The sequence below is a fragment of the Lepidochelys kempii genome, chromosome 12 (genome assembly GCF_965140265.1).
Source record: "Lepidochelys kempii isolate rLepKem1 chromosome 12, rLepKem1.hap2, whole genome shotgun sequence".
Classification (NCBI taxonomy): Eukaryota; Metazoa; Chordata; order Testudines; family Cheloniidae; genus Lepidochelys; species Lepidochelys kempii.
In genome coordinates this window covers 3693144-3718190 of record NC_133267.1, presented here as the reverse complement: position 1 = coordinate 3718190, position 25047 = coordinate 3693144, and the positions used below count along the sequence as shown (strand labels likewise).

At 51.7% G+C, this 25047-nt stretch overlaps 1 protein-coding gene across 1 annotated transcript in view; it reads right to left on the bottom strand.

Annotated features, from left to right (window-relative positions):
• Positions 1 to 25047, bottom strand: part of LOC140896087 (uncharacterized) — a 53722-nt gene that overhangs the window by 7162 nt on the left and 21513 nt on the right. The window contains exon 3 of the mRNA XM_073307190.1: positions 1109 to 1159. Coding sequence (XP_073163291.1) covers positions 1109 to 1159 — 51 coding nt within the window. The remainder of the gene's footprint in view (positions 1 to 1108; positions 1160 to 25047) is intronic.

The window sequence follows — 25047 nt, the reverse complement described above, 5'->3', positions numbered from 1 at the left end:
GGGCTCCAGACGGCGTACGGCCTGCTGGGACATGAAGCCCTGCTCTATTACTGATAGTGCTGCTGCCTCACGGGGGTCCTGGCAAGCTGCCCTTGTGGCTCTGCGATGGGTGAAATGTGGTGCCCACAGGCTAGTCTCCAAAACGCCTGGCACCACATATCTCACCAGGGGATTTCAGCTCCTTTGAACGGGCAACCGCTTCCTCTTTAACCTCCTTGAGTGTTACCAGGAGTCATGCAGCTGAGACGGACAGGTGCCTCAAACCATCCCCTCCCAGCCCCCAGTGCACTTCGCTGCCTACTGACTGTCAGCGCAGAGGGATGGGGCCCCATCGCCGATGCAGCAAAACCTGTTTGATACTGATGGAAGAAACAATCTGGTTTCATGGATATTAATCGCCAGGGACTCTCTCTCTGCTAATCAGCTGCTATTAAATAAAGGCATAATGATGAGATCTGAGCCAGATCCTCAGCCGGTGCAAATCAGCACAGCGCGGATTGACTTCAAAGGAGCTGCCTCACCCGACACCAGCTGTTCCAGAACAGAGCCTGACTGCAAAGGCTCCTGGGGTAGTGGGTACCAGCAGCAGATCTTCTACTCCACGTTTGCACGGCTGAACCCCAGGGCCCTCCTGCAGCTCCCAGGCACTGGCTGACAGTTCGTGTCTAGGGTATCTCTATCCTAACAAGTGAAGGTGTCATGGCAGCAGACAGGCAAGCTCAGGCTAGTTCAATCTAGCTAGCAGGGGTAGCAATAATAGTGACCATGCGGCAGCCTGGGCATCAGTGTGGGCTAGCAACCCCAGGGCGCAGCCAGGCTCCCCCGGAGGTTTGTGCTCAGGTTATTAGCCTGTGCTGCCATGTCTACACTATCCATGCTAGCTAGCTTAAAGCTGGCATGGGTATGCCTAGCCCATGCTACAACCAGCTCTTCCTCTGCAGTGGGGACATACCCTTAGGTAAATGAAACTTGGCCCCCTCTGTTCTGGGGCACTCAGAGCTGGGATACAGGGCAGGAAAGGAATTCGAACAGTGCTTCATCAGTCCTCCTCCTCTAAACAGCAAAGGGGGAAGAGCTGGCAGGTGCCCAGGGACCAGACATCGCTCACCTGTACGGGAAATCGTCCCTGTAGAGCTCATAGTCCAGGTCACAGTTACTGCTGCAGAAGGAGACAGAAGGTAGCAAAGGAGGTGAGAGTGAGTCACTCACAGTGATGAGCATGATGGTAGCCATGCCTCCCCTGTGCCCCTGTCCCAGCACTGCCACTCAGCCATGGAGTCTGGGAACTCCCAGGAGGATGCAGCCATGCTTACTTTGTGAGATTTCTCTGCTTGCACAGTGTGGGGATCACCATGAGATGTAGGGGGCACATCTGCATCACAGGGAGGGATCAGCAGTGAGCGGCATCTGCAAGGTCACTGTGACATTTGTAATTGTGGGTGCCTCTGGATTAGCTCAGAGGAACAGTACAGAGGGGCTGGCTGGGTTATAAGGCCCTTTGCTGTGTGTGTTGGGGGGGTTGTTTTATTTAAAATTTCCTGGGAATCTATTAATTTTTATAATATAAATTACAAAGAATGGGGGATAATTGGTGCAAGAAATGAATGTTGCCATTTTCTGGATAAATATCAGGGTAAGGATCACTGTCTTCTGCTGCTTTTGGTTTTGTAAGCTGTCAGAAAAACCCTTATGTTTGGAAACAGTCAGCTACAGTTTTTCATTTTCAACCCACTTCAGTATGAAAAGCAGTTGCCCAACTTTTATTTGTTTTGAATGTTGACAACTCTTGTAAGAGGGCATAACCGGGCCCTTTTTGGGCCTGCCTCTGCTCCAAAACCACTCCCAGACCTTCAGGTTCAGAAATCACCGGTGCAGTTTATTTACAAGGTGCAATCCCACCACCATCTCACTATATACAGCATGGAGGTTTCGGGCTGAAGGACTTCCCAGCCTCTGCCACCAGGAGAGAGAAGCTCCCACTCTCCAGCTTCCCCTCTTCGGACTGGCTTTTATGTAGCCCCAGGCTAATCAGGCTGGCACCTGTTTCCCTTTTGCCAATCAGGCACAGGTCACTCTAGGCAGCTCCAATTTACCTCCCTTAATGGGAGCTGGAGTGACAGAGGGCTGGCTCAGCAGTTCGTGCCCAGCACCCTGTCACACACCTCCCCCTGTTACCTAACCGCCAGATTCATCCTTCCCCGTCCTCTCTTCCCTCTACTGGATTGGGCACTACAGGGGAGTTCTCCTTCCACCTTCGGGTGACCCCCAGGTCCTCCTTGTGGGATTCATTTACCCCCCATCCACAGAAATTACACTGTGTGGGGGGTGGATAGCCCCATAGGTCCACTGCAACATACACGCCTGGGTGTGTTCCCTGTCCTTTTCCCCCATTCCCTTCCGGCAGGAGTTCGGGATTAGTCCCTACTTCCCCCTGGACACCCAGGGCCTCAGGTTTCTCAAACCCACCGAGCAGGGCCTGGGCCTCTTTTCCTGGGGGTCACCCTTGTAGGGAGCGCCGGTGGGCCTTTCTCCTCTGCTCAGGGCCTTGGGCAGGATGTCTCCCCATCTTCCTTCCTGACAGGCTTTTCACTGCAATTTCCTAAGGGGATTGGTCTCCTTCTCTACTGGGGCTTTGTAATTTAGGTGGTTCTACCTCCGTCATCGGGAGGCCTCCCCTTTTCCCCATGGTGGCTTCCTCCCACTGCCTCCTTTCCCTCCTGGGAAGGGGTCCCAGTCCATGCCCAACACCACCAGAAAAGGCAGCCCCTCTGCTACCCCAACCCATTTCCACTGGAATCTGCCCTGGACCTTGAGGGGCCCCTGGGCTATAGGCCACTGTCTCTTATCCCCAAGGACACATTCGAGGTTCATTTTGGCTCCGGGAATCGTCCAGTGCGGCTTTACCAGCCACCTCTGGATAAGAAACCAGGCTGAGGCTGTATCTATTAGGGCCCTCTGTGGTTTCCTCCCCACCATCACCAGAACGGTGGACAGTCTCTGCCCCTTCCCTTCAGCATTAGTCCAGCCACAAAACTCGGCAAATCCACACTCCATGTACGAGCAGTCCCCCTTTTTATGTCCCGGTCGCCCGCACTGCCAGCGAATGATCAGTTGGGCCCCAGGTGGAGCTCCCCGGGTGTCTTCCCTTTTCCTCTCTGGGCCCTTTCTGGGTGGGGGTTCTTGGGCTTTCTCCCAGACTCCAAGTCTTTGTATGGTCGTCCCTTTTTCCTGGGGAAATTGGCCTCCGCATACTCCTTGGTCAGTTTCACGGCCCCTGCCACCATACTCGGTTGATGCCGCCTAACCCACACTCATATGTTGTCGGAGAGGTCCTGTAGGAGCTGTTCTAGGACCAATGTGTCCATAATCCCCTCACTGTCTGGGTGCTGGGTCTCAGCCAGTGGGTGGCCCAGTCCATCAAGCTTTGGGCAAACGCCTGGGGCTGTAACCCCCCCACAACTCCCTTGTTGACCGTAACTTCTGGCAGTATTTCTCAGAGGACAGCCACCTTTACTGCCTCGTACCTCCTGGCCTGCTCCTCACTCAGGAGCATTTAGGCCGCTTGGGCTTTGCCTGCTAGATAGGGTGTGAGCCACAGGGCCCAGGTTGCTCTATCCCATCCAGTCCCCGTGGCTAGCTGCTCGAAAGTGGGGAGGAACGCAACTGGGTCACTTGCCGGGCCCATATCACATCGTCCTGTGCCCGGATGCCATCCCCCACCATGGGACTCGCCATCCTCTGCAGGAGCTGCTGTACGCTGGCCTGCTCCTGCAGGCTTTTCTGCAGCTCGGCCTGCCAGGTAAGCAAACCCTGCCTCTTCACCTGGGGGGATTGCTGCAAGCTTTGCATAGCCTTCTGCGTGTCCTCCTGCTGCCTTACCAGCCACTGCAGCATCTCTTTCAACTCTGGGCCACCAAACTTAGCACTAGCTCAGGATCCCGGACAGGCCCCCATGTGTAACAGAGCATAACAGGGCTCCCCTGGGTCCTGCCCCTGCTCTGCTCTCTCCAAAAACCACTCACAGACCCTCAAGTTCAGCAACCACCACTGCAGTTTATTTACAGGGTGCAATCTCACCACCGTGTCACCATATACAGCATGGGGGTTTCAGTCTGAAGGACTTCCCAGCCTCTACAGGCAGGACAGAAGAGTTGCCACACTCCTTCCAGTCTCTGGCTTCCCCTCTTGTGTCTGCCGCCCCTTATCGTCCCCTGAGGCTTTTATGAAGCCCCAGGCTAATCAGGCTGGCACCTGTTTCCCCTTTGCCCATCAGACGCAGGTTTCTCTAGCCAGGTCCAATTTATCTCCCTGAATAGGAGCTGGTGTGACAGAGGGCTGGCTCAGCAGTTTATGCCCAGCACCCTGTCACAACTCTCCATGCTGTCTGTAAAGCTGGTACTTGTATGTGGCAGACGTGAAACTGATGACATGACGATTACCAGCACTCCAGTGCTTCGGTATTTCTGACCCAGCTCCCCACTCAGGAAGGGGAGATGATGGCTAGGTCACCTGGGACACCCAGCTCTCCTTCCGGAGCAGGGAGCTGGATCTAGCGTGTTCCAGCACTTCCAAAATTAGGGGGGAAATCAGTAAAAATGGAATTATGGCTTTTGTAAAACCCAAGAATGTTTCAGTAAAAATTGAAAAGGAAAGGCCTTATGGGGGAGACCGGCATCGAGGGTCACTCTGGATTCTCAGGGTATTCCGATGCTCCCTCCAGGAAGTTTATTACTGAGCATGTCTGTGTCTCAGCAGGGAGTTTAGACAGAGATGAGCCCCCTTTCGAGCAGTCTAAGCAGGACCTGTTATCTGGGAATCTGCAGTTATAGGTTTCTGATGTTAAATTTCATGGTTTCTGGTTTCGTGCTCACACTATCTGGTCTTTCAGCTCCAAATTAAGAAGCAATCTGTTAGGGAGAGCATCTCCAAGGCAAGAAGCCAGCATGCCTGTAATAAATCATGCACAGTGAACCAGAAGTTTGGGGTCTGTGTGAAGGATGTAATAAAATATTCTGTAAAAGCTCATTCTGCTGCTTGAGCTCTTGCAGAGTCAGTAGCTGCTAGATTAACACTAATGTGAAGCTTTACTTTGAAGTGTCACCACTCTGTGAGGGTGCCAGGGGTGGGGGAAGAATGCAAAAGTCCATGACAAGTTTCCCTTGGGTCCAGTGTTTCTATTACATCAGCAGAAACATCTGAGACGAAGGAAGGGCTTGTGATTAAGACATATGGCTGGGAATCAGGAGATTTGAATTCAGTTCTCCTATAGCTCCGCTTTATGATTTTAGAGGAGTCAGTTCCCATCTCATTGCCTCAGTTTCCCTCTCTGTACAACAGGGATAATGATCCTTACCTCACCCAGAAAAATGGTTTTGAGTTTTAGTTCATTCCTGTTTGGAAAGTGCTTTGGAGACCCTTGGCTGGAAGGGGCTGGTGAAGGGCAAAGGATGAGAGGTGATACCATGGTTTAAAAGTTTAGGGGACCAGAAGTGAGAATGCAGGAGGCTTCCGGCTGGGCACAGATGTTACCTATTAGCTCTGTGTTCTTGGGGAACCAGGGTGCAGTACCCAGCCTGTCTGGCTCACGAAAGACCATCCCTTCCCCCAGCCTTTGCTTGAACCAAAGTCGATCAGAAGAAAGACTTACAAAAAGCAATGAAAAGGCAGTGGGAGACACACCTAAACCCCTCCAGACAAGGGTGACAGGATTAAGGAAACTCCCCTAGCCTCATCTGCATCAAAGATGGGACAGGGAGGCATCTCTATTAGCATACAGAATGGACAACAGAGATTCCAAGGCAAGAACCGCATGGACCTCTGGGACCAGAAAAGCAGGGAAGCACTGCATGATGGGGGATCTCTGCTCCAGCTGTTAATGAACCTACGCCTGCACATACCCAGCTCAGTAGTTATCAGCCCAATACTAGTAATAAATCCTTTATTGGTATGCAAAATACTGAAGCTGCCTAATTGCATTGTGAGCTCCCTCGAAGGAACACCGCCCATAGCCAGGGACGATCAGTTCCTATTGTCCCGCCTGAACAAAACAACTCTGGTATACACCCTTGAGCCATCAGTTTACCCATAAACAAATCTAGTGTTCTCCCTTGAACATTGTTCTTTCCCTACAAAAACCCCTACCCACGTGCAAGTGTTCTGATGCCAGCATCCAAAATCTGAATCAGTTCTATTGGGACTTCATCGTCTCCTGACTGATTGTGCTGGGGGCTGTGCCTGTCCCAGCACTCCGGACCCTCAGCTAACACCACCACCTGGGACCCCTGATCGATTCCAGCTTCACAGAGTGGTAAGAACCCAGCTCTCTCTCGGTACAGCCGCCTGACCCTGACTTGTGTGATCAGTTTTAGTTTTCTAAACCTGACCTTTATAATAAAATTTAAGTTAGATTTAATACTATAACTGTTTTGTTTGTTTGGCTCCCCTATGGTTATTACCTGGCAATAAATAATTTTCATGGTTAAGCTGGTTGCTTCTCTCCTCCCCCAACCCCGTGGATGTTTTTTGGCTTCCTCATTTGCTCTGCAGCAACGCTCCTCGAACCTAAGCTAAAGATCCCTGCAGCACCCAAAAATCCTGTGGGGTTTGCTCATTAACTGGGTTACTACCAGAACAATTGTAACATGAAAATGGGGATAGGGACGTGCTGAACCTGGGGCATATGAGGGTGGCAGCTTGGAAATGCTGCTTGACCCAGACTACTGTGTCCAGGGACATATAAGGGGTCAGCTTGGGAGTGCTGATTAACCCGGTCCTCTCAAATGTGCTCTGTTAACGAGTGTGTTTGACTGATTCTCGGGCTGGAAGAACCCAGCCCTGGAACCTCGGTCCTGCAGGGGACAGCTCCATTGGGAGGGGACTTGCAGAAGTAGAGCTCCGTGTGAGAACATAAGTGACACAAGCAGTACATTGATAGAATTACAGAACACGCCCCCCCACCCCCCACACACACAGAAGAGTAACCCTAATAAATAAGCGAACCCCAAAATAACGGGCAAATCTGGTGACATAGGGGACACATCCTCGAGAGTTGGGAGAGAACATGTTCCACTCCTGCACCAACCACCACCCAACAGCTGGCTGCAACCAGGCAAAGCATTCACAGGAGTGCATATTTTTGTTGACTCATTATTCAGTTCAATAAACCACAGAACCAAATCTGAGCTGATCTTTTCAGAATGCATTTCCCCCATTAGCAAGAGGAAGTTACTCACCTTGAGCAGTAATGAGGGTTCTTCGAGATGTGTCCCCATTATGGGTGCTCCACTGTCAGAGTGCGTGTGCCCCACGCTGCTGATTGGAGAATTTCAATAGCAGCCTGTCCCGCATGTGCATTGCCTCACTCACCACAAGGCTTGCCAGCGTGCACGGGCATTTCCCTCCTCAGTTCCTTCTCTACCACAGAGTCAACCAGAGGGAACTCTGAAGTAGAGGGAAGGAGGGTGGGTCGTGGAGCATCCATACGGTCACACATCTCCAAGAACCATCGTTAGGATACAAGGGGAGTATCTTCTTCTTTGAGTAGTGTCCCTATGGGTGCTCCAAAGTAGGTGACTCCTGAGCAGTATCCACCACGGGAGGCTGGGACTTCGGAGTCAAGTATGATATAGAGAACAGTCCTGTGGCACCGAATTGGGCATTTGTAGCCAAATCCCCCATACTGCTATGTAAATGTATGCACAGATATCCAGCTAGCTGCTCTGCAGATCTCTGATATGGGGACCTTGGAGAAGGTGATTGAAGAGGAGACTGACCTCATAGAATATGTGCATATTGAAGATGGGGGTGTTACCCCACACAGCTGGTAGCAGAGTTTAATACAGCCAGAGACTCACTTGGAGAGCGGCTGAGCTGAGATCAATACACCTTTCGATTTATCCGCAACGGAGAGAAAGACTTTCAGAGATTTTCTAAAGGTTTTTGTTCTGTCCAAATAAAAGGCCAAGGCTCTTTTCACGTCAAGCATATGGAGGATGGCTTCCCTGTTGTCCTCAGGATGTTTGGGATAAAATGTTGGAAGCTGCAGAAGTCACTTTAGGGGTGAACTTTGAATGGGGTCTGAGTGTAACTTTGCCAGGGAAGAACACAGTATAAGGGGATGCGCCATCCAAGCTCGTATTTCCCCTATCCTGGCCGAAATGATGGCAATGAGGAACACCTTCTGAGTCAGTGAACAACAGGCCATGGTCTCAAATGGCCGTCGAGCCAGTCATTTTCACATTAGGTTGAGGTTCTGTTGGGGAATGGGGGCCTGGGTTGTGGGAAGAGGTTTGCTTTGCCTTTAAGAAACATCTTAGTAGTTGGATGGGAGAGGACTGAGTAGTCTTCTGCCTAGTGGAAGGTTGCTACTGATACCAAATGAACCTTCAGCGAGCTAACAGAGACCCGATTTCTTTAAGGTTAATAGGTGGTCTAGGACCACCGGTAGGATGGCTGAATTTGGGGTGACCACCTTGGGCTGGCACCTCTTCCATTTCTGAAGGTACGTATGACAAGCAGTGCCCTTTCTACTGTGTAATAGCACCTTCTTTTCCTCCTCAGAGCTGTTTATGATCATATCATAAGATGTTTCTATGTGCTGGAACCATGAAGGAGCCAGGCTTTGAGTCGCAGGATCTGCAGATTGGGGTGGAGGCTGTGACCCTCGTTCTGCGACAGGTGGTAGAGTCATCGGCAGACATAATGCCAGCTGTGACAGGTAAGGGTACTGTGTCTGCCTGGACCAGGTGGGGCCGATCAGAATGATGTTTGCTTTTTCCCTTTTTATCTTCAGCAGGACTTTCAGTAATACAGGGAATAGGGGAAAGGCATAAAGAAGGCCTTTGTCCCAAGGAAGGAGAGCATTTACCATGGAGTGTCGTCCAATCCCCCCCAGAGCAGTACTGTTGACATTTCTTGTTTTGGTGAGCAGCAAACAAGTTTATTACCAGCATCCCCTATTGTTGGAATATGTCATGTAGAATCGCTGACTCTATCTCCCATTCACGGTCACACAGGAATTTGCGGTTGAGATTGTTGGCCCTCGTGTTGTGTATTCCCGATAGGTAGGTGTGACAAAGTGGGGATTTCCCCTGGTTATGTTGTATGTGAGCCTATGTGAGTCTTACTGTTTTGCATGAATGCTGTGTGTGCCTCAGTTTCCCTGTGTATTGCACCAATGACTAGGTAGTAGGATTAAGGGGGTGTGAGTTTTGTGGGGACTACTCCAGCTGCCTGCATGGATGCTATGGCTGCCCCTTCGTAACCTGAGACCCAGGAGGGGGATGTGACCAGGTGACTCTTGGCGCTGGAAGCGAGACACAGGCCAGAGGAGAAGCAACGGTCAGGGCAGGGGGCAGCAGGTGGAAACGGGTCAGTCTCAGATGGCTTGGGGCGCAGGGCGAGGGCCGGAGCCCTGGCTCTGGGCTCCCCTCCTCCCAAGATGCACTTGGCTGAAAATCAGTGATTTCTGTGATAGCAAACTCTGTTCTACGTTGTGTTCCCGTCGACTTCTGTTTTACCAGCTGGCTGAGAGTGACGTCTGACTGCGGAGTTGGGGTGCAGGGCCCTCTGGCTTCCCCAGGAGCCCCGCCCAGGTGGACTTGCTGTGGGAAGCACATGGTGTGGAAGGGGATGCTGAATGCTCCGAGGTCAGACCTAGGAAGGTGGAAGCTGTGGAAGCTTCTTGCCCTGGCGACAGTCTGCTCAGAGAGAGGAGGCTCCCCCAGAGTCCTGCCTGGCTTCGTAGTCAGCAGTTCCAGAGCAGCGCCCCGGTGACTGTGACAGTAGGTCACTGATGTTAGGGTGTTATGCGAGATGCACTGGTTCCCAGCTTCAGTGCTTCTACACACAGGAAATGAGACCTGGTGCCTCCCTACCAGTTTATCTGCCAGGTTGTCTGTCATGACCTTCGTGTGCGTTTCCCTGATCAGCAGGAGGAAGTGAGCGCACACATTTCTGATTGCTCTGAGCTCGAGCAGGTTGATATGGAGGCCTGTCTCCGCTACAGACCATTTGCCCTGTATTGTGCGACCATTGAGATGCACTCCCCATCCTATGAAGGATGCGTGGGTGGTCAGGAGAAGGGATCTGGAAGACTGAGAAAACAGGATTCCCGTACACACATTTATCAGGTCCTTCCACCAGTCTAAGGATTGCTTGACCCTGGTGGGCAGTGATAGAAGTTTGCCTATGTTGCCTTTGTTCAGCTTGTAAACTGAACCAAACCAAGCTTGAAGGCATCTCATGTGTAGTCTGGCATGAGCACTAACTGATGTGCCCACGGCCATGTGGCCCAGAAGCTGAAGGCAGTGCCTGGCCAAGATTTGGGGGCTGGATTGCACTGTCTCTATCAACGAGGAGAGACTGAGAAATCTGTGATGTGGGAGGAGCGCCCACGCCTGAGTAGAGTCAAGGTCAGCTCCTATGAATTCTAGCCTCTGTACCGGTGTAAAGGTTGATTTTTGTTCGTTGATTTGTAGGCCAAGATTCAGAAACAGGTCCCGTGTGGTCTGAGTGACTCATTGGGCCTCTGTGCAGGACTGTGCCCTGAGAAGGCAATCATCCAGGTAGGGATAAATCATTACTTCCTGAGAGCATAAGTGGGCCGCTACTACCAAGAGGACCTTGGAGAACACCTTGGGGGTCAATGAGAGGCCAAAAGGGAGTACTCTGTACTGGTAGTGGTCTTAGCCCAGCGTGAATCTGAGGTAACACCTGTGACGTGGTATGATAGAAATGTATGCATCTTGAAGGTCAAGGGCCGAGAGCCAATCTCCTTCCTCAAATGCTGAATGATCACAGATGGGTGACCATCCTGAATTTCTGCACTTTGACGTATCTGTTGAGTGCTCTGAGGTCCAGTACGGGTCTCCAGCCTCCCTTTTATTTTAGTATCAGGAAGCAGCAAGAGTAGAAGCCTTTGTCTCTGAGGTGCATGGTCACAGGTTCTATAGCTCCTACTCTGAGGAGATGGTTTACCTCTTAACGTAGCAAACTCTTGTGAGAAGGGTCCTTGAAGCAGGATGGGGAAAGGAGAAGTGGATGGCATATCTATTCTGAATGATCTCCAGCACCCACTTGTCAAAAGTTACCCGTTCCCAGATGCTGCAGAATGGGGTAAGGTGGTCTCCAAAAGGAGGAGTGCGGTTTCCCAGCGTAAGGTGGTGAGAAGAGTGTTCTACAAGCGCCTCGACCAACCCATCAAAACTGCCAATTGGAGGTTGCAGGGTGAGAGGAAGACAGCTGTGGCCCCGACTGTTTTCACTTGGGGAACCTTGATTTCTTTCTCTGTGGCTCACAAGATCCCTGTGACAAGCACTGAGGCACATACTGTGATGACCGGGACTTAAAACAGCGGCTGAGGGCTGTATTTTCTCTTGTAGGCCGGCGTGTATCCCTAGGGAACAAAGGGTCGCCCAAGAATCCTTCAGCATGTGAAAGGACACATCTGTCTTTTCAGTGAACAGTTCAATCCCTCAAAGGGAAGGCCCTCCACCGTGGTTTGGACCTTTTTAGGGAAGCAGACAACTGCAGCCACGAGGCTCTTCTCATAATCATGGGCGTGGAACTTGAACATGCCGCCATGTGTGCCGCATCTAATGCGGACTGGAGAGACATTTTCGCCACCAGCTGGCCCTTGTTAATTATGGCCATAAATTGGTCTTTGTGGGAGTCCAGGAGCTGATCAATAAAAGAACCTAGTTTCACATAATTCTGGTAGTCATATTTGGCCAACAAGACCTGGTAATTAGCCACCAGGCATTGAAGAGTGGCTGATGAATACGTCTCTCTGCCAAACAGATCCAAGCATTTCCCGTCTTGGCCATAAGGGGTGGATTTAAACTGGTACTGGCAGTTCCTAGAATTAACTGCATCCACAATGACGGAATTGGGAGGCAGGTGGGAGAACAGAAATTCCGTGCCCTTTGCCAGCACATAATACTTTTTGTCTGCTTGCTTGCATGTCAATGGGATGGACACAGGGGTCTGCCACATAACTCTGGCAGGATCCAGGAGCACCTCTTAACTGGGAGGGCCACTCTGGCAGAAGTGGAAGAGTGTAGAATGTCCACCAGTTTGTGGTGAGGCTCAGTCACTTGGTGTAGCTGTACTTGCAAGCTTGTACTTCTTGTACTTCTGCCACGCCCTGAGCTAAGTCCTGGAATGATTTAAAATCATCCATCATGGATGGCGGAGGGGGCATCACTGCCTCGTCAGGTGAGGACCATGAGAGACGAGCTTGAAGGGTATCTTCCCTTTCTGCCTCAGCTGCAACTTCCTCCCCTAGGTGCTCAGGAGGTTCCGAACCCTTTGAGTTGGTTCTTGCCCGCTGGTATACCACACTAGGGGCATGGGAGGCTTGTTGCCTCGGGGCCTGCCAGGGGTCCCAGTATGGCCCTTGAGGGTAAGGGGCTAGTGGCTGGTACCATGCCTGCCCAAACCATGGAGGCTGAGCGTCGGGCGGGCGGTACACTTGGTGTCCCTGATGAAATTGGGACTCCTATGGCGGGTAGGATGAGCAGTGGGAACCCAAGTGCTCTTGCTCACTATCTGACTCTGATGTGGAGAAAAGTGGTGCATAGCATGGAGCTGTTGTTTAGTCCAGTGCTCTGGGAGAACTCAGCAGCGGAGCCCTGGTACTGAGGAGGAGCCCTGGTGCTGTGCCAGACACTGAGAGATCCATGGCGCAACAGAAATCCGCCAGCGTGGATGGCATCGGTACCGATGGTTGTCAGTGCCAAGAGGTTTGTACCGACGGAATTGGAGACACGGACCTAATCGTATGGTCCATCAGTGCCACGTTCACCAGGACTGGTGCCAATGTCAATGACCACATCGACATAGCCTTCCCCAGGGTGGATCTTCCATGCTTTCACGTCCCCGCGGTACCAGCACTTCTTTGTCCGTGCCCATCGGGCCTTTGTGCAGCCCAACTTGCTCTGTCGGCTCAGTACCGCACAGGCCCTGGCCACCAGCTCTACACAGCTTCGGTGCTGTTAGTAGCGATGCTACTGATGGAGCTCGAGGTCATTTGCTGCTCGATTGCGGCTTGCTATGGGGACTCATAGATCTTTTCTTAGCAGTCTTGAGTGAGTGGCTCATCTCCTTGGGATCGCCTGCCTTCAGCGTAGAAGGTTGAAGTGATAGCTCTCGCCAGGACTCCAGTGGTTGAAGGGCTGACTCCACGAGCAGGAGTTTGAGATTTTGTCTATACTGGAACTTCGCTGGCAAAACTTTTGTCATTCAGGGGTATTAACCCCCCCACCCCCATGACAAAAAAGTTTTACCGACGTAAAGCGTGGATATGAACAGTGCTCTCCTGCTGACAAAGCCACTGGCACTGGTGGGGGGTGGAAGCTTTTTGCCATTAGGAGAGCTCTCTCCTGCCGACAAACAGCAGCTACACTGCGCAGCTTTTAGCAGCACAGCTGTCGCTAAAAGCGAGGTAGTGTAGACAAAGCCTAAGCCTGAACTCTCTGCCCTTCCTGGACACGGGTTTTAGCTGCTGGCACCAAGCACATTTGTGTGGATTGTGCTGTTCCCCCAGGCAGTGAACACACTGTGAGGCCTGGTTTACACTACAGGTTTGTTGGATTTAGCAGCGTTACATCGAATTAACCCTGCACCCATCCACACAACGAAGCCATTTTTTTCGACATAAAGGGCTCTTAAAACTGATTTCTGTACTCCTCCCCAACGAGGGGATTAGCGTTGAAATCAACATCGCCGTTTCAAATTAGGGTTAGTGTGGACGCAATTCGAAGGTATTGGCCTCCGGGAGCTACCCCACAGTGCACCATTGTGACCGCTCTGGACAGCACTCTGAACTCGGATGCACTGGCCAGGTGCACAGGAAAAGCCCCGGGAACTTTTGAATCTCATTTCCTGTTTGGCCAAGCGAGCTCATCAGCACAGGTGACCATGCATTCCCAGAATCGACAAAGAGCTCCAGCATGGACCTAACGGGAGGTACTGGATCTGATCGCTGTATGGGGAGAGGAATCTGTGCTATCAGAACTACGTTCCAAAAGACAAAATGTCAAAACATTTCAAAAAATCTCCGAGGTCATGAGGGACAGAGGCTATAGCAGGGACACAACACAGTGCCGCGTAAAACTTAAGGAGCTCAGACAAGCATACCAGAAAACCAAAGAATAAAACAGATGCTCTGAGACAGAGCCCTAGACATGCCACTTCTACGCTGAGCTGCATGCAATTCTAGGGGGGGCCGCCACCACTACCCAACCCCTGTCTGTGGACTCTGATGATAAGGTACTCTCCGCCATGCCTGATGGTTTTGTGGATGGGGAAGATGAGGAGGAGGAGGATGAGCTTGAGGAGAGCACACAGCACACCATTCTCCCCGACAGCCAGGATCTTTTTATCACCCTGACTGAAATAACCTACCAACCCAACGAAGCTGGAGAAGGGACCTCTGGTGAGTGTACCTTTTTAAATATAATACACATTACACAAGCAAGCGTTTTTTTAATGATTAAGTAGCCCTGAGGACTTGGGATGCATTCGTGGCCAGTACAGCTACTGGAAACGTCTGTTAATGTGTCTGGGGATGGAGCGGAAATCCTCCACGGAAATCTCCATGAAGCTCTCCTGGAGGTACTCTAAAAGCCTTTGCAGATTTCTGGGGAGAGCAGCCTTATTCCGTCCTCCATGGTAGGACAAAAAGAAAAGGAGTACTTGTGGCACCTTAGAGACTAACCAATTTATTTGAGCATGAGCTTTCGTGAGCTACAGCTCACTTCATCGGATGCATACTGTGGAAACTGCAGAAGACATTATATATACACAGAGACCATGAAACAATACCTCCTTCCACCCCACTCTCCTGCTGGTAATAGCTTATCTAAAGTGATCATCAAGTTGGGCCATTTCCAGCACAAATCCAGGTTTTCTCACCCTCTGCCCCCCCCCAAACTCACTCTCCTGTGTGGGGGGGGGCGGAGGGTGAGAAAACCTGGATTTGTGCTGGAAATGGCCCAACTTGATGATCACTTTAGATAAGCTATTACCAGCAGGAGAGTGGGGTGGAAGGAGGTATTGTTTCATGGTCTCTGTGTATATATAATGTCTTCTGCAGTTTCCACAGTATGCATCCGATGAAGTGAGCTGTAGCTCACGAAAGCTCATGCTCAAATAAATTGGTTAGTCTCTAAGGTGCCACAAGTACTCCTTTTCTTTTTGCGAATACAGACTAACACGGTTGTTACTCTGAAACTTGCTACTAGTATGGCATGGTAAAGTGTCCTACCATCTATCACCACTATCACCAGCAGGAGAGTGAATTTGTGTGGGGGGGTGGAGGGTGAGAAAACCTGGATTTGTGCTGGAAATGGCCCAACCTGATGATCACTTTAGATAAGCTATTACCAGCAGGAGAGTGGGGTGGAAGGAGGTATTGTTTCATGGTCTCTGTGTATATATAATGTCTTCTGCAGTTTCCACAGTATGCATCCGATGAAGTGAGCTGTAGCTCACGAAAGCTCATGCTCAAATAAACTGGTTAGTCTCTAAGGTGCCACAAGTACTCCTTTTCTTTATGCTAGTAGCAAGTAATCTGGTATCATTGCATGACAAGCCTGGTAGCATATGGTCCCGGTGTTTGCTCGCATTCAAGCAACATCCGTTCTTTATCTCCAGCGAGAAACTGTTGAATTGGAATTCATTTGCAAATTGGATACAATTAACTTAGGCTTGAATAGAGACTGGGAGTGGCTAAGTCATTATGCAAGGTAACCTATTTCCCCTTGTTTTTTCCTACCCCCCCTCCCCCAGATGTTCTTGTTAAACCCTGGATTTGTGCTGGAAATGGCTCACCTTGATTATCATACACATTGTAAGGAGAGTGATCACTTTAGATAAGCTATTACCAGCAGGAGACTGGGTTTGTGTGTATGTGTGTGGGGGGGGGTCAGAAAACCTGGATTTGTGCTGGAAATGGCCCAACTTGATTATCATACACATTGTAAGGAGAGTGATCACTTTAGATAAGCTATTACCAGCAGGAGACTGGGTTTGTGTGTGGGGGGGGGGGGGGTCAGAAAACCTGGATTTGTGCTGGAAATGGCCCAACTTGATTATCATACACATTGTAAGGAGAGTGATCATTTTAGATAAGCTATTACCAGCAGGAGAGTGGGGTGGGAGGAGGTATTTTTTCATGTTTCGTGTGTATATACAAAGATCTTCTACACTTTCCACAGTATGCATCCGATGAAGTGAGCTGTAGCTCACAAAAGCTTATGCTCAGATAAATTGGTTAGTCTCTAAGGTGCCACAAGTACTTTCTTTTTGCGAATACAGACTTACACGGCTGTTACTCTGAAACCTATCTCTCTGTGTTATCCTCAGGAGAGTGATATTGTTCATTGTAACCTGGTTGAAATAGGGGAATTTAATTAAGGGGACATTCAGAGGTGGCCGTTCCTACTGGGCTGTTTGCCTGTGGCTGAAAAGAAATCCTCACCACAGTCAGCCATGCGGTGGGAGGCGCATTGGCGCTAAGCTGTTCGCATTTGGCTAGCAGGGATCTTCCCTGATACCAGCCAGGCGGTAGGGGGGAGGGGAAAAGCGATCATCCCAGAGAATTGGATTGGGGAGGCGGGGGTTAGTTTGGTTTCTGCTGCTGCACGTTAACAGGAAAACGGCAGCACTAAATGGCCAACGCAACGTGCTTTGCTTGGTATGGGAGAGGAGGGCGCTGCTGTTATGAAGGCTGCAGAAGCCGAAAGACTATGGATTACTGTGGCCGCCTGCAAGCCGAATTCTGTTGCCTGGCACTGCGTGTGTGATCTCGAACACCAAAGCCACAAGCACTCAATATAAGATGCAAAATGTGACCTTGTACCAAAATCACATGTGCTATGTAATGTGAATAGTGTTGTTCACCGTGAAAGAGTATAGCCATTGTTCTGTAAAATGTATCTTTTAAAATACTTCACTCTCTTTTTTTCCTCCAGCAGCTGCAAATGTTTCAAGCCTCCCTCCTCCGTCCCAAAGGCTATCTCAGATAAGGCAGCAAAAAAAACGCACGCTTGATGACATGTTCTCTGAGCTCATGCAGTCGTCCGGCACTGACAGAGCTCAGCAGAATGCGTGGAGGGACACAATAGCAGAGTACAGGAAAGTGGCTGATGAACGTGAAGAGAGGTGGTGGCAGGAAGATCAGAGGAGGCAGGATGCAATGCTGGGGCTACTGCAGGATCAAACGGACATGCTCTGGCATCTGGTGGAGGTTCATGAATGGCAGCAGGATCACAGACTGCCACTGCAGCCCCTGTTTAACCGCCCTCCCTCCTCCCCAGGTTCCATTGCCTCCTCACCCAGGCGCCCAAGAACGCTGGGGGGGAGGCTCCGGGCACCCAGCTACTCCACCCCAGTGGACAGCCCAAACAACAGAAGGCTGGCATTCAACAAGTTTTGAAGTGGCCTTTTCCTTCTCTCCTACCACACCCCACCCGGGATACCTTGTGAGTTATCTCCCGATTTTTTATAATCAATTAATAAAGAATACATGGTTTTTAAACAATAGTGACTTTATTGCCTTTGCAAGCAAGCTGTGATCAAAGGAGGGAGGGCGGGTGGCTTACAGGGAATTTAGAGGCAACCAAGGGGGTGGGTTTTCATCAAGGAGAAACAAACAGAAGTGTCACACGGCACCCTGGCCAGTCATGAAACTGGTTTTCAAAGCTTCTCTGATGCGCAGCGCTTCCTGCTGTACTCTTCTAACCGCCCTGGTGTCTGGCTGCGCGTATTCAGCGGCCAGGCGATTTGCATCAACCTCCCACCCCGCCATAAACGTCTCCCCCTTACTCTCACAGAGATTGTGGAGCACACAGCAAGCAGCAATAACAATAGGAATATTGCTTTTGCTGAGGTCTGAGCGAGTCAGTAAACTGCTCCAGCGACCCTTTTAAACGTCCAGATGCACACTCTACCACCATTCTGCACTTGCTCAGCCTATAGTTGAACAGCTCCTGACTACTGTCCAGGGTGCCTGTGTACGGCTTCATGAGCCATGGCATTAAGGAGTAGGCTTGGTCCCCAAAGATAACTATAGGCATTTCAACATCCCCAACAGTTATTTTCTGGTCTGGGAAGTAAATCCCTTCCTGCAGCTGTTTAAACAGACCAGAGTTCCTGAAGACGCGAGCGTCATGAACCTTTCCCAGCCATTCCACGTCGATGTTGGTGAAACATCCCTTGTGATCCACCAGCGTTTGCAGCACCATTGAAAAGTACCCCTTGCGGTTTATGTACTGGCTGCCCTGGTGGTCCGGTCCGAAGATAGGGATATGTGTTCCGTCTATAGCCCCACGACAGTGAGGGAATCCCATTGCAGCAAAGCCATCTAGTATGACCTGCACATTTCCCAGAGTCACTACCTTTGATAGCAGCAGCTCAATGATTGCACTGGCTACTTGCATCACAGCAATCCCCACAGTAGATTTGCCCACTCCAAATTGATTCCCGACTGACCGGTAGCTGTCTGGCGTTGCAAGCTTGCACAGGGCTATTGCCACTCGCTTCTCAACTGTGAGGGCTGCTCTCATCTTGGTATTCTTGCGCTTTAGGGCAGGGGAAAGCAAGTCACAAAGTTCCATAAAAGTACCCTTACGCATATGAAAGTTTCGGAGCCACTGGGAATCATCCCAAACCTGCAACACTATGCGGTCCCACCACTCTGTGCTTTTTTCCTGGGTCCAAAATTGGCGTTCCACAGCATGATCCTGCCCCAGTAAAACCATGATCTCCAAATTGCTGGGGACCACGCTTTTAAAGAAATCTGTGTTCATGTCCTCATCACCGCGCTGCCATCGCCTCCTCGCCTGGTTTCTCAGGTGCTGGTTCTGCATAAACTGCATGATAATGCGCTAGGTGTTTACAATGGTCATAACTGCTGCGGTGAGCTGAAAGGGCTCCATGCTTGCCGTGCTATGGTGTCTGCTTGGGCAATCCAGGGGAAAAGGGCATGAAACGATTGTCTGCCGTTGCTCTGACAGAGGGAGGGGCGACTGACAACATGGCTTACAACGTTGGCTAACAGGGAATTAAAATCAACAAAGGGGGTGGCTTTGAATCCAGGAGAAACAGAATGGACAGAACTCAAAACCCTGGGTTTAGCAGGCCGTTGATTTCACGGAGGGAGGGCGGAGAAAATGAATACAAAACAAATCTGGTCTATTTCTTGTTTTGATCCACTTCATCTATCTCTATACATCTTGCTGACAGCAGACTGCTAGCCATTGTCATCTCCTGGGTGCTCAGCAGAAGATGGTGCAGTATGACTGCTGGCCATCGTCATCTCCTGGCTGCTCATTAAAAGACGGTGCAGTATGACTGAATCGCCATGAGACGAAACTTAAAAGGGAAATGACCTGGCTGAGTCACGCCCATGTTTGCCCAGGCGCCCCTGACCTCACCTAGGTCGGTTAAAAGAGCACCCTGGAGTATGTCAACGATGGCTACCAGTCATACTGCACTGTCTGCTGCCAAAAGGCAATGAGCGGCTGCCGTGTAGCAATGCAGTACCGCATCTGCCAGCACACAGGAGACATACGGTGACGGTGAGCTGAGCGGGCTCCATGCTTGCCATGGTATGGCGTGTGCATGGGTAACCCAGGAAAAAAGGCGCGAAACAATTGTCTGCCATTGCTTTCACGGAGGGAGGGTGGGAAGGGGGGGCCTGACGATATGTACCAGAACCACCCACGACAATGTTTTTGCCCCATCAGGCATTGGAATCTCTACCCAGAATTCAAATGGGCGGCAGAGACTGTGGGAACTGTGGGATAGCTACCCACAGTGCACCGCTCCGGAAGTCGACAGTTGCCCCTGTACGGTTGCCTCGGTGGACGCACTCCGCCAACTAAATGCACTTAGAGCATTTGTGTGGGGGGACACACAATCGACTGTATAAAAACGCTTTCTACAAAACCGAATTCTAGAAATTTGACCTAATTTCGTAATGTAGACATGGCCTGAGTGTCCCTCGGTCACTGGGATGGATTCTTTGCAGCTAAAGCACGTTTTGAAGCCTGGAGAGACAGGCATACCTTTGTCCTAGGGGTCCCCACACACAGTGGGTTGTCTTGGGCAGGAGAATGTGCTTCTAGATTGAAAGGCCACCCACACCTCCGCTGCCCCTACTGTGTATCTCTGCCATCCTGGGGAGCCGTGAGTAACGCTGCGTATCTGTCACGGAGATCATGGATTCCATGACTTTCCGTGACTTCTGCAGCGGCCAGTGCTGGCTCAGGGGCTGCCCAAGAGCCGGACAGCCCCTCGGCCAGCAGTAGCGTAGGTGTGTGGGAGGGGGCTTAGGGCTGGGGAGGCGCTTACCTTGTGCGGGGCTCCTAGGCGGAGGGGTCCGGGGGCTCCGTGTGCTGCCCGCGCCCACAGGCTCCACCCCCGCAGCTCCCATTGGTTGTGGTTCCCGGCCAACAGGAGCTCTGGAGCTAACGCTTATGGTGGGAGTAGCGTGCAGAGCCCCCCTGGCTTGCCCCTCCCCCTACGAGCTGCAGGGCCATGCCAGTCAGAGCCAGGCAGGGAGCCTGCCAACCCCGCCAACTCCCTCCCACCCAGCACCAGCAGAGGTCCTGGGTCACGCGCCACCACCTGGCCTCCCTCCCCCAGCACCAGTGGGGATCCCAGGCCAGACACTGCTGCTTGACCCCCCTCCTCCAGCACCATCAGGGGTCCCAGGCCACGCGCCACTGCCCAGCCCTCCTCCCCCAGCACAAGTGGGGGTCCCAGGCCGCCGCCCGCCACCCCCTCAGCACCCACAGCGAGCACAAAGTTTTAGTCAGAGGTATATAGTAAAAGTCAAGGACAGGTTATGGGCTGTGAATTTTTGTTTACTACCCGTGACCTGTCCATGACTTTACTAAAAATACGCGGGACTAAAACATAGCCTTAGCCGTGAGTTACCGCCATCAGAACACACATGCTGCATGGAAGGACACAGGGACCCGAGTGCTACTCCACCCTTCTGCCAGAATTAGCCTTGTGGGCCCCTGGAACTCAGGAGAGTGGGTTCAACTCCTGTCTGTGCCACAGAATCCCTGTGTGACCTTGGGCGAGTCACTTAATGGCACCGTGGCTAGTTCAGAATCTGTAAAATGGGGGTCGTTATCCTCCTGTTGTCTATTTAGATTATTTCCTTTCTATCACAGCATCACACCATATAAACACAGTGCAAGAGCCAAAGAGCTGACAAACTAGACAAGACAGAAAGGAGGGGAAAACAAAGGCACAGAGAGAGGAAGTAACCCACCAGGTCGGGGCAGGCTGGGATTGAGCCCCACCTCTTTCTCCCTATCTACTAGGCCCGAGGTGGGCAAACTATGGCCCATGGGCCACATCAGGCCCACGGGCCCGTCATGCCCAGTCCCTGAGGCTTGCCCCCAGCCCCTCACCCGCTGTCCCCCCCTCCCCTGCAGCCTCAGCCCGCTGCACCGCCAGCGCTCTGGCCCACTGCTCCTGCCAGGCAGTGCAGCTGGCTCCGGACAGGCAGCAGGGCTGCAAGCTCCTAATGCTCTGAGCAGCATGGTAAGGGGGAGGGAGCGGGGGAGTTGGATAAGGGGCAAGGGGTCCCAGGGGCAGTCAGGGGACAGGGAGTGGTTGGATGGGGGCAGAGGTTGGGGGGGTGCGGTCAGGGTATGGGGAGCAAGGGGGGTTGGATAGGCGTGGGAGTCCCAGAGGCACTGTCGGGGGGCAGCGATGTGGATAGGGGTTGGGGCAGTCAGGGGACAGGGAGCAGGGGGAGGTTGGAAGGGGGGGAGGTTCTGTGCGGGACAGATCGGGGGGGGGTTGGATAGGCATGGGAGTCCTGGGGGGCCTGTCTGGGGGCGGGGGGGCAGTTAGGGGTCGGGGCAGTCAGGGGACGGGTTTGATAGGGGGTGGGGTCCCGGGGGCAGTTGGGGCGAGGGTCCCAGGAGGGGGCGGTGAGCAGGGGGGGTTGGATGGGTCGGGGATTCTGAGGGGGGCAGTCAGAGGGTGCAAAGTGGGAGGGGGAGGGATAGGGGGCAGGGGCCAGGCTGTTTGGGGAGGCACAGCCTTCCCTACCCAGCCCTCCATACAGTTTTGCAACACCGATGTCGCCCTCAGGCCAAAATGTTTGCACACCCCTGTACTAGGCCACGAGAGGCAGGAAGGTTAGTCCTGCGTCTGCCACGGACACAATCAGTGATCTTGGAAAAGTCACTGTGCCTCAGTTTCCCCACCTTTAAAATAGGCATTAGCCGCAGCCAGGAGGCACCAGTGACTTAAGAGAATTTTTCCATCTCTAATTTCTTTGTGTCTATTAGAAGTCAAAGGGCCTGCAAGCCGGTTTTAGGAGCTGTAAACAAGGAACTATTTTTATGGCTGAAATCCCAACTGGATATCCGGGATCCCTGATCCTTCATGGGCCGTGTCACCCACTGACGGCTTCCAGTGACAGACTGTCACAGGGTCCCCGGGGCGATGCTCTGGAACTACTCCATACGAAGCCAGTCAGGACTCTGGGGGAGCCTCCTCTCTGTGAGCAGACTGTTGCCATGGCAGAAGCTTCCACAGCTTCCACCTTCCTGGGTCTGACCTTGGAGCCTTCAGCATCCCTGCCCCACCATGTGCTTCCCGCAGTGAGTCCACCTGGGCTGGGCTCCTGGGGGAGCCAGAGAGCCCTGCACCGCAACTCCACAGTCAGCAGTGACTCTCAGCCAGAATGCAGAACAGACGGGTTTATTAGTTGACAGGAACACAGCATAGAACAGAGCTTGTTAGAACAGAAATCAGTGACTTTCAGCCAAGTCCATCTTGGAGAATCCTGGGCCAGACACCCTGGACTCTCCCTCTTCTAGTGCCCCACAGCAGACTGTCCACTTCCAGTGACCCGACCTCTGACACCCCGCCCCGCCCCACCCTTCTGCCCCGTTGCTCCTCCTCCTGGTCTTTGTCTCACTTCCCAGGTAAAGAGTCACCTGGTCGTCACCTGGTTGCATCCCCCTCCTGGGTCTCAGGTTACGAAGGGCACTGGTCATAGCATACATGCAGGCAGCTGAAGCAGCCTCACCTGCCCCAGAGATCTCAGCTGAAGTCACACATCCTTATTCCCACCACTGATGTATTGATGCAGCACAGAGGGAAACTGAGGCACACACAGTATTCATGCGAAACAGTAAAACTCACATAGGCTCACATACAACGTAACAAGGGAAAATCCTCACTTGGTCACACAGGCACTGGCACCGTAGGGCAGGAGAGGCAGCCTCTGCACTACAGTGCTGCTGAAGCGCTCGCACCCAACCACAATGCATTAGGGGAAGCTTGAGAAGCCAGGACACGGTGTTCCAAAGTCAGAGCAGGATAGTGCCAGGGGCTTCTCTCTCCTTCTCCTAGACGTTATGCCTCCAACGGCTATTTCAGGGTGCGGGAAGGACTCTAATCCACATGCTACAGGCAGCCAATGAGAGCTGGAATTCCCCAGCCAGCAAGGAATCTTGGAACATGTGAGCGCACACACAGCAAAACAAGACACCTGCCATTTCATTTCCAGTACACCCCCAAGTGTAGCTGGGAATTCAAGCAATGGCGACAAAACACAGCCAGGAATCCGAGGAGGCTTCCTCTTTAGTTTCTGCAAACCATGTGCCTCAGGCCTATGGGTCAAGGGCATTCTGTGCCTGGTCTCCATTAGACTGAGCTGTTCTCTCCTCATGCCTATGGGCCAGGATGTTCTGTCTCTGGGCCCGATTAGACTGAGCTGTTCTCACCTCAAGCCCTGTGGCCCCTTCTTGAGAATTTAATTCCAAATCACATTTCAAAACACTTCCAGCAGGGGGAGGGGAAACACCCTCCCAGGCCCCGCCCCCGCAATCTGTGTACGTCAGGAGGGAAACATTTGAACCAGGATGGGGTCAGAGCCAGATTACGCTGCACCCAGCAGAAGACTGATTCCAGATCCAAACTCCCCACAGACCAAGCCCAAGCGCCCAAGGTGAACAACCCCAAATTCTGGGATGTTCAGCTCAGGATCTTGAATTCTAGCATTCAGGATGTGGCTCTGTAGCTCATTCATTCTTCACATACCTTTGTAAGAGACAGATCCCCTCCCCACAGTGACCCGTTCCCTCTCCCCACCCCTGCTCTGCTGCTTGGCTCTCCAGTGGCTCTCCTGGCCACAGGCGATGCAAAGGCATCCTCTCCCCAGCATCCAAAAATATCGCTTGAAACAAGCACCTTGGGCTGCTGATGAAAATCAAGGCGAAGGAGTTGGGGAGAGCCCTATGAGCTGCACAGCCATATTTCAGCAGGAAAATTTGACATTTGACCCCCCCAAGGATCCCGCTGTAGTGGCATCCAGTTGGGAAAGGAGAGTCCATCAAGGCCACAGAGAGAGTTGTGAGATTCCACTACAAAGTGACAGGTTTCAGAGTGGTAGCTGTATTAGTCTGTATCAGCAAAAACAAGGAGTCCTTGTGGCACTTTAGAGACTAACAGATTTATTTGGGCATAAGCTTCTGTGGGCTAAAACCCACTTCATCAGATGCATGGAGTTGAAAATACGGTAGGGAGGTATAAATACGCAGCACATGAAAAGATGAGAGTTGCCTTACCAAGTGGGGGGTCAGTACTAACAAGTCAATTCAGTTAAGGTGGAAGTGCGCTATTTTCAACAGTTGACAAGAAGGGGTGAATACCAAAGGAGGAAAATTATCACTTTTGTAGTGCTAATGAGGCCAGTGTAAACAAGGTGGCCCATTTCAAACAGTTAACAAGAAGGTGAGTATCAGCAGGGGGAAATTAGTTTTTGTAGTGACCCATCCACTCCGTCTTTATTCAGTCCTAATTTGATGGTGTCCAGTTTCCAAATTAATTCCAGTTCTGCAGTTTCTCGTTGAAGTCCGTTTTTGAAGTTTTTTGGTTGAAGAATGGCTACTTTTAAGTCTGTTACTGAGTGTCCAGGGCGACTGAAGTGTTCTCCTACTGGTTTTTGAATGTTATAATACTTGATGTCTGATTTGTGTCCATTTATTCTTTTGCGTAGAG